The following is an 11,562-nucleotide window of genomic DNA, read 5'->3' on the forward strand; positions in this document are numbered from 1 at the left end:
ATCCTTGTCAAGTTAGGGAGCAGCAGTCACCCGTGAGTGAGAACCAGGCCCACCCAGCACACTAGAGGAGCCTCTGTTCGAGGGTCCCCTGGAAGCAGCAGCTCCTCCCTTGCCCAGCCCACTCCCGCAGCATGGACCTGGCCCTGTGGGTTGCGACCTCTTGCCCAGCCCTGACTTTCAGGTGTGTGGGCATGCTCAGAGTTGCCTTAGGAAGTGGCACGTGTAAGTCCCTGCAGGCCTCAGCCTGGGCCCTGACCCAAAGTGGTCAGGGGAGGTGGAGGGCAGGGGTGGGGTCGGGACAAAGCTGTTTCCTAGAGACTTTCCAGATGCGGCCTGGACTCTTAAGACCTTTGAGAACTGACTGGGATGATGCAAGGGCCGCACTTCCAAGACAAAGGCTTCCAGGAGAGGCATTCCTAGGCCTGGAGATGACCTGGGGCTCCTCTCTCTGGGCCTCAGTGTCCAGCAGAGATGAGGCGAGGCAGGGAGTGGGAGTGCATCTTCCAGCTGTTCTGCCCTCTCTCAGGGATGGAAGCATGTTTTGGGAGAAGGGGCTCACCACTCGTCTTTAACGTGTGACTGAACCACTGGGAAACTGCCCATCAGCACTCCTGCTTTTTCTCCTGCCGCCTGTGCAGTGCGCTGCAAGCTGGGCTTGTGGGTGCAGCATGGAAGGAGGCCCTCTCTGTGTGTCTAGTGGGCTGGCACCTGCAGAGCACCCAGGGATCAGGGTGGGGAACTCAGACCTCCACAGGGGAAATTCTGCCCCTCAGGGGGGATCAGACCCAGGTTCAGGCCCTGGTCAGTGCTGTCTGGGACCTTGGGACCCTGATGTTCAGGCTAACCAGCCATGGGACCAGGCCAGCTGCTAAGATCACAGGAGCCTCTGAGCATCAGCTGACTGAGCACCAGTCAGGATGTAAGCAGAAACCTTCAGTGGCACAGGCCACTGTGGGTGTCAGGCTTCCCTGGGCCTGCCTCAAGGGGATGGGGGGACATGGAGGAGAAACAACATCTATCCAGTAGGCCCCTCAAACCTGGCCTGGACAGGCACTACCATCTGCCTTGGGGTTAACTCACCACCTGAGCCCTGCTCCCCACCCTGCTCACACAGGCAGTGTGTATGTGTGGTGGTGGTGGGGGGGGCACAGGAACGCCAAGCACACTGAACTGGTGGGTGGTGCAGGCCTTGGGTGCCTGGGCGGGGGCCACGGGATGCTCAGAGGTAGGTGTTTGGGAAAATGGTGGCAGATCAGTTTGCTAGAAGTCACCCCCCGCCCCAATACACTCATCAGGCCAGGTGGACTAAGTTGCCATCTGGGGCCCCAAGACCACCTCTCAGCCCTGCAGTTGTTTGGGTTAGGGGTTCTCCTTCCCATTAGCAGGGGGCAGCATAGCCAAACTGCAGCTGAGGGAGTAGCCGTGCCAACAGAGGTGGGAATCCCAGCAATGCCCTCAGAAATCGGCCTGGGCTCTCTGAAGAGGAGGTGCACAGAGGGGCCACAGTGGCCTGCGACCCAGTGCTGCAAAGGGACGACTCCCCCCTCCTCCCCAGCACCAGGTGGGGTACCAGCCTCTCCTACCAGAGCCCTTTCTTTTTCTTGAAACCTTTCACGGGGCTGGCGTGTTTTAAGGAGTAAAGCACTCTCAGGAGACTGCAGGGCTGAGTTTACATCTGATTTATTGTATTTTATTTCAAAGGCTGGGTCATTAGTGGGGAAGATGAAAAGTGAGCACTGAGTCAGCGCAGGTGTGGAAGAGGTGCCTGTGGGGCCGAGTGGCAGCAGCACTGCCCCCCCTTGGGACTTGTCTGGTGGCCCCAGCACAGAAGGAGTGACAGGAGGTGGACACTGCAGGGGTGGCTGGGGTGCAGCACCCAGAGGCACCTTGCTTGTCCCTGCCCCAACACAGAGGTCCTCCGCCCAGCACAGGGAAAGCCCCCTGCAAGTGCCAGCCTTGGGGCCCTGCAGGAACAGGCTCTCCTGTATCCAGGGTCCTGAATGCCAGGCTCTTGTTGCATTCTTCCCAAAAGGTGCCACCTGGGTTCCAGAGGCTGTGGCTGGGCCCAGGAGCGTTCTGGGTAGGAAGGCAGGACCACTGTTCCCAGCAAGCAAAGCACTGCCCCCAAGCCAGCTGAGCATGCCAGTGAAGACTGCCTCTCCAGCCACCCAGCTGCTAACCACAGGATCAACTGCCAGCACTTCCCCGCCCCTTTTCCGGACACTATTCCCTCCAGGGAACCTTTGGGACCTGGCCAGAGCCAGCTCCTTCCCTTCCCACCCTGGACCCGAGTGGCTGGTGGGAACTCAGAACTGCCATCTGGACCAAGCTCCTTCAAACAGATGCCAGCCTTTGCCACCAGACGGGCTGGCCTCTAACACAAGTGGGAGGCCCGGCTGCCCAGACGCCCTGTGGCCCTGGGTCCAAAGCCATCTGGAGTCTGATGTTCTCAACGGGTCCCCTGACGCCTTGTCCATCTCCCCGCTAAACCCTGCCCAAAGGACACCACCGAGTGCCCAGGTCTGGACCGGGCAGGGGAGGGAGTCGCAACGGCACGCGCTGCTGCCATAGCTACAGCGGAAGGTGAGGCAAGGCTGCGTCCTGGAGGGCGGACGCCGGAGCGGGGCGCGCTTCCTGCGCGGGGGTCCCGCGGGCCTAAGGCCGGTCAGCATCCCATCCCCGGGGCAAGACCCACCGGGCTCTGGAGAAGAGGGCCCTCGGGTGCGCGGGCGCGGCCGGCTCACGGTTCCCGGCCCCCAGTCCTCTGCGGCTGGGGACGCGGGGCGCGGCTGCGCTCGCCTTCAGGCGTGCAGGCCTTGGCTGACAGCGCCCTCTCGCGGCCCGAGCGGAAGGCTGCGGTCACGGTCACCAGGTAGGCGGTGCCGGGCGCCAGGCCCTGAAGCGTGGTGCTGTTCTCGCCCGCGGGTACCTCCACGCTCTGCGCGGCCCCGCCCCGCAGGGGCCCGACCTGCACGTGGTAACCGAGCGCGGCGTCCGGGCCCAGCGCCGGGGCCCAGCTCACGCGCAAGCTGCGCGGCCTGGCGTGCGAGACGACGATGAGCTCCGGCCCGGTCTCCTCTGCGCGGGCGTGGGGGGGTGGGGGGTGCGAGAAGTGCCCGTGAGCGGGAGGGGGCCGCGGCGCCCAACCGGACCCGTACCCCTAGCCCGCCCGGCCCTGTGCCCCGCCTCACCTGGCAGCGTGTGCACCCGCAGGTGCTGTGATCTTAAGAGCCGCACGTTGGACTCCGGCACCAGGGCTACGTCGTAGTCCGTGTCTGGGTCCAAACCGGTCCAGGCCCAGCCCGTGGCGTTCCCTGGCAGCTGCTGACGGCGTGTGGCCCCCGGATCCGTGCTGGGCGCCAGCTCCAACACGTAATAGCCTGAGTCTGCCGTCAGTAGGGACGGCCAGGCCAGGCGGAAGCCGCTGGACGTAACCTCGGAGGCATGGAGCTGCTGCGGCCACATTGCATCTGAGGAGGGTGCAGAGGGTCAGAGGACAGAGGTGGCTTTTCCCGCTGGTCTCTGACTGCTGACTCGGGGTAGACTCAAAGAGCTTGGGGAGCAGGAGCGCCGGGAGCAAGGCTAGCCTCGGCCACGCCTACCAGATGCTAAGGCCACGCCTACCAGATGCTAAGGATCCTCCAAAGCGTGCTGGCGCCAGGCTGGAGGAAGGACGTGAGTGCGACCAGTCTCCCCCCCACCCCCGCCGCCCTCCTCCGCCTTCGGCCGCTTCAGGAGCTCCCTCCCCACCTCAGCTCCAAACTCAGAGCAGTGGAGAGTTATAGCGGCCAACTCTCACCCACCACTCAGTCCAGTGGACTGGACAAAGGGCCCTCAAGGGTGGCAGGATCCAAAATGATGTCAGAGGATGCCCTCCCCACCACTCTGGGCAGCAGGAGTGACCAGCACAGGGTCTAGGATCAGTTCTGCTCTGGAGAGTCAAGGAAAAGAGGGCCCACAGTACAGCCAGGAGATGAGAGACCACTGGAGAATGCCCTGAGGGGTAGGAGAGATGTGACAAGCCCAAGGGCAGCTGGACCTGGAGGAGAGTGTGGTGGGGGACTCGAGGGTGGGACCCCCAAACGTTACTCCTGAGCTTTGATGCCAAGCCCCAGAGGGTCATTTCAGTGACCTGGCAGGTGGGTGAGGCCAACAGATGTCTACACAGGGTTAAGTCAGGACCCGATGCTGTGAATGCTGGGTGCCCAGCTGCCTGGCTGGCACTCCCCTTGCCCATCGCCACACACAGACCCTGCCCCCAATCCCAGGAGAGCCACCCTACTGCCTCACTGCCCTGCAGCCTTGGGCTTTTCCTGTCTAGCTGCTTGCCCTTTCTCCTGCTGTCCCCTTCAGGCTCAACCCTAGCGGCAGACCCAAGGGCCACCAGGGCCAGGTGCCCTGAAGCAGATCTTCAGAAAGACCCTCTACCTCGCTCCAACCCACAGTCCAGCTCCTTCCACTTTCAGATGGATGATTAACTGCAGGCCAAAATTCAGAAAGACCCTGGGGTTGTTGGCATTTTTTCAGTGGCTACAGCAACCTTGCCAGTGACTAGGCCCTTTAACTCCACCTCCCTCCCCTCCCTGTCCCTCTCCCTAGCTGGGTCAGAGGGATCCAGAAGAAAGTCCGTGGGGAGCTGCTAGCCCCTGCAGCAGGCTCTCCCAGGCCCAGCCTCCTTTCCAGCAATCCCCAGCAGTGCAGTCCCGCTCAAACCCCCTTCCCCTGGGGGAAGTAGTGACCCAGCTCTGGTGGTGGGGGGGGCACTCTCTGCCCTTCCTGCCCTGGCCCTCCCCCTTCCTCCAGGCATGGTGGGCCCATGGGCAGAGCTCTCAGGCTTGAAACCTCCTTCTCTACCTCTTCACATAGCCACAAGCCACATCTGCTCAGATCCAGCCCCTGGATCCCTCGGCCCTCACCAAACCCCCCACTCTCCAGTAGGAAGCCTCACCTGGAGATGTCTCCTCAGACCTGTCCTCTGTCCCACCTCAGCCCAGGTGGTGGGACCCCTGTGGTGACCAGTTGGAGTGTGTCCCTGGAGAAGCCGGGTGTGCATCCCTAGCCTCTGCTCCAGGCATGCGAGTTCCTCCTGAGTCTTCCCAGCCCTCTTCCCGAGTTCCCAGCTGGGGTTCCTCAGGCCCCCTCCCACCTACCGAGGATGGAGCCCCTCAGTGCCTGGGTGATGATGTGCAGGTCATCCACATCCACGAAGTGCAGGTGTTTCTCAGCGGGGGCCGAGGCAGCAGCAGACAGCTCCAGGAGGTTGCCCCGGCCAGTGCTGACGATGAAGACGGTGACCCCCAGGTCCTTCAGCTCCTGCATGGGGGGCCCCACGGGGTCGCTGGAGCCGCCGTCTGTCACCCACACCAGCACCTTGGGCACCCCAAGCCGGGCCCCTGCCGCCTTGGCAAACAGTTGCTCCTTGGCATATGCCAGTGCTAGGCCAGTGTTGGTGTCACCCATGCGCTGGGCTGCAGCCCGTATGGCGTCCTGGACAGCTGAGCCTGAGCTGTGCTGGCCGAAGGGGAACTCGGTGTGCGGTCTGCTGCCCACGTGCACCAGGCTGGCACGCAGGGCCCCAGGACCAACGGGCAGCAGGGCTGCCAGTCGCCCCAAAAACTCCCGAACTCGGGAAAACTCATAATGAGACACGCTGGCTGAACTGTCCAACAGAAACAGCAGGTCCCCCTGAAGGGCAGATGCTGGAAGGCCTGGGGAAGAGGGGAGGGTTCAGCCCCTGGTGGTGGCCCCCAGACAGCCCCACACCCAGGGCAGAACCCCCAGGGCCTGAAATTTCCCTAAGCTGGCACTCGCCCTTACCCAAGGAAGCCCAGAAGGCCAGCTCAGCTACACCTCAAAGGTCCTGGGATGGCACCCCAGGGGGAGAAGGGCCCTAAAGCCAACAGGAGGTCCGAACCCTCAGCAATTCCAGTTCTACACCCTGGCCACATAGCAGGGGGTCCCTCTGGGCTTGTGTCTCTTCTGCAAAGGAAAGCTGAACCCTTCAAGCCCCCACCCCCTCCCTGTCTTCAGCGGAATCTAGGCGGGCTGGAACTCAGTGTCCTGGCCCCGCCCCCAGGAGTGGTGGGTGGATAGGTCTGGGCCACCCAGGCCTGGCTTCCTAGAAGCAGTCTACACAGCTCACCCTCCAGGTAAGGCAACCGGTGCGGGGTGGGGTGGAGGCATTTGGCAGCTGGGGAGACTGAGGACAGAGGAGGAGGCACGGGGAAGACAGAGCACTGACTGCAGCCTCTCCCACAGTCCAGAAGGCTGGGTTGGAGTCCTGACCCCACTTACAGATGATGTCATCCCTGCCTGGGCCCCATCCTCTGCTCTGTTCGGACCCAGGAAGCAGGTTACCTGCTGCAGCAGCCTGAGGGCCCGATCACCCCTCAGGCGACTACGCCTTGCTCTCCGCTCCCCAGGGAGCAGATGGACCCCTGGGTCACGAGCAAACAGCGGCCTGGGGTGTCTCGGGCCGGGTCTAGCCTTGGGGCCTCAGTTTCCTTCAACCTAGTTGAACGACGCCAACCAACCCTCTTACCATCCCTCGTCTAAGGGTCATTCCAAGCAAAGGGAGAACTGAGGCAGGAACAAGCCCCCCAGATTGGCACCGCCCACTCCCCCCATCAGGCCCTAAAATCCCGCCGAGTTGCCGGCGGGGCCTGCGCCTCACGTGGGTGGGGTCCCCTGCCAGCCGCCCCCGCCCCGCAGCAGCGGAAGGAGAGCGTGGCTCAGCGCGCACATCAGAGGGTGGACGGGCACAGAGAGCCGAGCTTGACCCAGCCGCCCGCCTCACTCACCACGTTCCGCGCCGCTCCGAGCCAGCCGCAGGCTCAGGGCCAGGCCGATCACCGTCCAGGGCAGCATCGCGCGCGACGGGACGGCAGCGCTCTCCCTGCACTGGTGTTTAGCTCGCTCTTGGGTTGTGGGGCGCGCGGCCGCGCGGGTCGGACCCGGGCCCCGCCCCCCGGAGGCTCCGCCCCCCGCGGCCCGCCCAGAGGTCCCTCCGAGGCGCGCGCGAGCTGCCCCGCGTGCGGAGGAGCACTGGCTCTCGGAAGGCGCACGTTCGCAAGGCCCAGGCGCACGGCGACACGCTCCATTCATACGCGCGTGGCATTCACACACAAACTCTTCGGTCTCCCTTTGGGCTGTAAGGCCTTGGAGTCTGCCCTGCTTCTACCCCCTGCCCCCTTCCCCAGCCAGGAGCAGAGCAGGGAGCCACCAAGCTGGATCATCTCGAGGCTTGCTGTCCTTATATCCTCAGCGTTGGGAGTCCCTGAAGCCAAGTCCAAGAGAGCCCCAGGATGTGTGACAGTGTGGTGGTGACACCAAAAACAAGGCTTGGGAAGGGGCAGGTGTATGAAAGCAAAGATCAGGAGGGCAGAACTTAGAACGCTGGGAGAGGGGAAAAAACCTCAGACATTCAAGAAGGGGTTTCTGAGGGGACACAAAGACCCCACCTCACCAGGCTTCTTGGAGGAAGAGGCATACAGCTGAGGATGGCTGAGTCAGGCCTGTCCTATGTGACCATGCTGGGCCTATAGCTGTCCCCAGTAAGAGGCCCAGGGCCAGGGCTGAGACCAAACTCCAGGACTGAGGATAGACCCTCCCCAGCCACGCACTGGGGAAGCCCTCCTGGGACTCACTGTGACCAGGAACCTTGCATCTCGGATCATGGCTGGACCAGAGCAGAGGTGGCCACTTGCAGGGGGCATCCTGAGGGACACTCAGCCCTCACCCCCACCCACTCCAGGGCAAATTCCTTGCCCTCAGGTGAGGCGAGGTGGCAGAGTCCTGTGGGACGGACTGCCCTCCTCCCTCCTAAGATGCCTTCCTGTGGGGTCACCACTGCCCTGTCCCAGCCACTCCCCTCTGAGGAGCTTGGTGGGGGGTGGCGGGGCACAGGTCCACATGGGGAGGCGGCAGGCCATCTCTACCAGGATGTCCCCTCCCTTCCCCCCTGCCAGGAGGTGCTCAGCCCAGAGGACGGATGAAACTCAATGGTTTTCCTTCCTCCCTTTCTGTCAGGTGAGACGCCAGGCTGTGAGACAGGCTGGAGCTCTGACTTTGTCTAAAAAAGGAAGCAGCTCAGCTGAGTCTGAGTAGCTGGGGCAGGAACAAGCGAGAACTGTGTCCCTGCCACACCCCCCCCCCCCTTGCCGGGAATCTTGGCAGTGATGGGGCTGGCTCAGCTCCACAGACCTCAGGCCTCAGCTAGGACCAGAGACTGCCTGGTGTTTCCGCCTGGGCCCCGGGGGGCAACAGTGGACTTGAACCCCCAAAGTTCAGGGTGTACCGCCCAGAAGGATGGCTCCTGGCCCCCAGCCCCTCCAGCAGATGACGCTGAGCAGGGCTGCTCTGGATATGGGGCCATGAGGGGAGGCAGCTGAAGACAATCTGGGGACCCGGGGGGACTGACCCAGGTACACGCATGCAGACACAACTTGGCTCATCCTTCACCTTGCTGGGCACCCACTAGCAGGGCACCAGGCCATGCTGGGTCTGCCTTGTGGCCTCCCCACTCCTGGCCATCGGTGGGCCGAGTCACACCTCCGCTGTGCTGCTGGGCTGACAGGGAAGTTTCCCTTCTGGAAAAACTGAGCTGCTCTTCTTGGCCACTACTCAAGCCCTTGAGGAAGCAGGCGTCCTCCTCCCTCCAGCTCTCCATCAGGGGGAGAAAGGACAGGGGACCTGGCCTCCACAATGGTGGCAAGGGCCTCTCTCCAGACTTGGCTGAGCTCAGCCACCTGCTTTGGCTGAGAGTCCCTCCTGATGCTCATGCTGAGCTCTGACTTGATTCCCGAGAGACCAAGACCATCTCACCCTCACTGGGTCAGCTCTGCCCCTCAGGCCCCCTGATCTGCCCTGTGGCTCAGCCGGCTCCACCACCCCTGCTGCCAGCACCACGGCGAGTCTCCTTTACCCTGCCCCTCACTGAGCGGAGACCTGGGCAGACAGAGGTTTCTAGGGAACGTGGGGGTCAGCCAAAGGTGTGTAGTAGTCCAGGCCAGGGCTGGGCCTGAGGCAGACACCAGAGGAAGCACAAATATAATGGCCTGGAAATCTCCTCTCTGAAGGAAGACAGGCCTGGGGGCAGGAGGGGCAGAGAAGGACCGGAGGGGGCCAGGAAACAGCTGGCCCCAGTCCCATGCCTCTCCCTCCACCAGAGCCAGCCCCTGCCTGACCCAGGTGTCCTGGAAAAGAGGAGGAGGGACAGGGAGTCCCCAGTCGTCACTTCCCAGAACTCGCCCACCCTGCCTGTCAGTCCACAGGCAGATGGATGGGGATCCACAAAATCCAGGGACAACAATGCTCTCCAAGGCACTGCCCCTGCCCCCAGCCAGTCCACGGGAATGCGCCCTCCTCCGCACCATCCACTCCTACGCAGAGAAGAAGGGCCTTTTGTCCTCAGCTAGCTGTGGTCATGTTGACCCCAGGGAAAAGGGCAGCTCCGGGGGCCTCTGACCCCACCCCTGACCCCAGCCTAGAGCCCGAGGGGCAGAGTGGCCTGGCCCCACCCCATCCCGTGGGGGTGCCTGTGCTGCTGGTTTTCATGTCAGTTGTATCTCACACAGGCACCCAGACAGGCTGGGAGACACAGAAACTGGAAGTGGGGGGCAGCTCCTGTGGGCCTGGGGTGGGTGGCCAAGCGCAAGGCCCCCTGATTGCACCCAGCAGTGGGAAGAGCAGAGGGAGGGGGTGGCCTACCACCACTTGCCCCACTGCCCCACCCACACATTCTTTTAGACTCAACCTGCCTGTTTGTGGTCAGGGACATGCCAGGGCCTGAGGGCCAGTCCTGGGGGTCTGATTGTCCCATTGTTTCACTTCCTAAGTGCCCCAGCCTGTCCCTTGTGGCCCTAGAGACAACCCCTACCCAATCTTTCAACCAGCGACACCCAGGGTGGCAGGTGGGCAGCCTGGTCACAGAGTGGGTGCCAACCCATCTGCATTTATCCTTCATCTCCATACTGGGCCCAGTCACATGACAAACTCTGCCCTGGGGATGCACAGGCCCTGGGGACGCACAGGCCCTGGGGACGTTCAGGCCCTGGGCACAGCCCATGTCCTCCCAGCCCTGCCAAGCTAGAAGAGAGATGGGAAGTGGCAAGCTTGCAAAAATGCGTGTCTACTCATTTTCCTCTTGGAGGATGGGGTCATGTCAGAGCAGGTGGGCAGGAGCTAGAGGAAGTACCAGGGCTCTAGAATGAGGGCCTGCCAGTATGTATGAGGGCAGTAAGGAGGCCTGGGAGGCAGAAGGGCAGTGGCAGTGTTCACTGGGGAGGCGAGGGCCCAGGGGGAGGGTGATATCAGGCCTTGAAGACTACAGGCAGAAAGGCAGAGCTTGGAGGCAGAAAGGCAGGAGGGCATCCAGTTGTTCCTGGGTTTTCAGCCTGTGTAAGTGTTAGGGGAAGCACACTGATTGAAACTGCCCACCCTGACCAGGCACCATAGTAACCATTTGCATGAGTTGTTTTATGACAGGAGATCCTGATAAGGAATACGGGACTAATAAGCCACCACCAGCCGGAGGAGTTCAGGAAAGGTCGAGAGGAGACACTGCCTGTCCGTCCACTTCCCGGAATCCCTCTCGCTAGCATCCATCTTGGCTGAGCGATGCGTGCGCCACCAGGAAAGACTCTGAATTAGAATGATTGGCCAAAGACCACCCAGAAACTAATCCCATCACCATAAAACCCAAGACTGCGAGCCACGCGGCAGAGCAGTTCTCCTGGGTTCCCTTACCTACTGCTCTCCACCCGGGTGCCCTTTCCCAATAAAATCTCTCGCTTTGTCAGCATGTGTCTCCTCGGACAATTCATTTCTGAATGTTAGACAAGAGCCCAGTTTCGGGCCCTGGAAGGGGTGCCCCTTCCTGCAACATAAGGACTGCACAGTGGTGCTCTTCAAGAGGTGAGACCCCCTCCCTAGTTTGGGTTCCCTGTGCTGGACCCTTCTGCAACAGGGAGTGACCACCATGCCCTGTCTCAGCCCCAAGCAGGGTCCTGGCAGCCTTGTGTGGGGAAGGAGAGAACAAGGAAGGAAGGACAGATTTGTGTCCACACCTTGGTGGGGGGGCTCCCCAGGGGTGGGGGTGAGGCCCTGGGGCAGGGGGAGGGACCTCAGGCCCCAGAGCCAGCAGGGAGCTCTGCCTAGTTCTCCCCAGCCCACCCACCACAGCTCAGTTTCTGGCTGACATGCCTGCGTGGGGGCAGAGCTCACAACTGGGGTGCTGACTACGGGGACAGAATGGGCCCCTCCTAGCTGCTCACCACTCAGGGTGTGCCTGCAGACACCTGAGTTGCCAGGAAATACTTTGTGAATGAATACACGGCCCTGGGCAGATCAGGAAACCTCGCAAAGCCCAGACTCTACACCTGTGGGGTCTGGAGAAAACCCCTGCCAGGGGTGTGAGGGCCGGCAGACAGAATGCAGGCATGCCCTCACATGCACACATACGTATACCCACACAAAATGCACACGCACCCACAGCCAGGTGCACAATGGCTGGGCAAGGGCCAGGGTGCTTACAGAGACTTTTTTTCCCCAAAGTGAGGGTCT

At 62.2% G+C, this 11,562-nt stretch overlaps 1 protein-coding gene across 1 annotated transcript; it reads right to left on the bottom strand.

The window, feature by feature from the left end:
- Nucleotides 1-1,664: 1,664 nt before the first annotated feature.
- Nucleotides 1,665-6,966, bottom strand: VWA1 (von Willebrand factor A domain containing 1). The gene is made up of 4 exons (XM_043923926.1): nucleotides 6,801-6,966; nucleotides 5,151-5,708; nucleotides 3,192-3,470; nucleotides 1,665-3,078 (listed from the first exon to the last, which is right to left on the bottom strand). Exons 1-4 carry the CDS (start codon nucleotides 6,865-6,867, stop codon nucleotides 2,741-2,743), a joined length of 1,242 nt encoding a protein of 413 aa, XP_043779861.1. The 5' UTR covers nucleotides 6,868-6,966; the 3' UTR covers nucleotides 1,665-2,740.
- Between the last annotated feature and the right edge of the window lie 4,596 nt (nucleotides 6,967-11,562).

The sequence above is a fragment of the Cervus elaphus genome, chromosome 14 (genome assembly GCF_910594005.1).
Source record: "Cervus elaphus chromosome 14, mCerEla1.1, whole genome shotgun sequence".
NCBI classification, from domain to species: domain Eukaryota; kingdom Metazoa; phylum Chordata; class Mammalia; order Artiodactyla; family Cervidae; genus Cervus; species Cervus elaphus.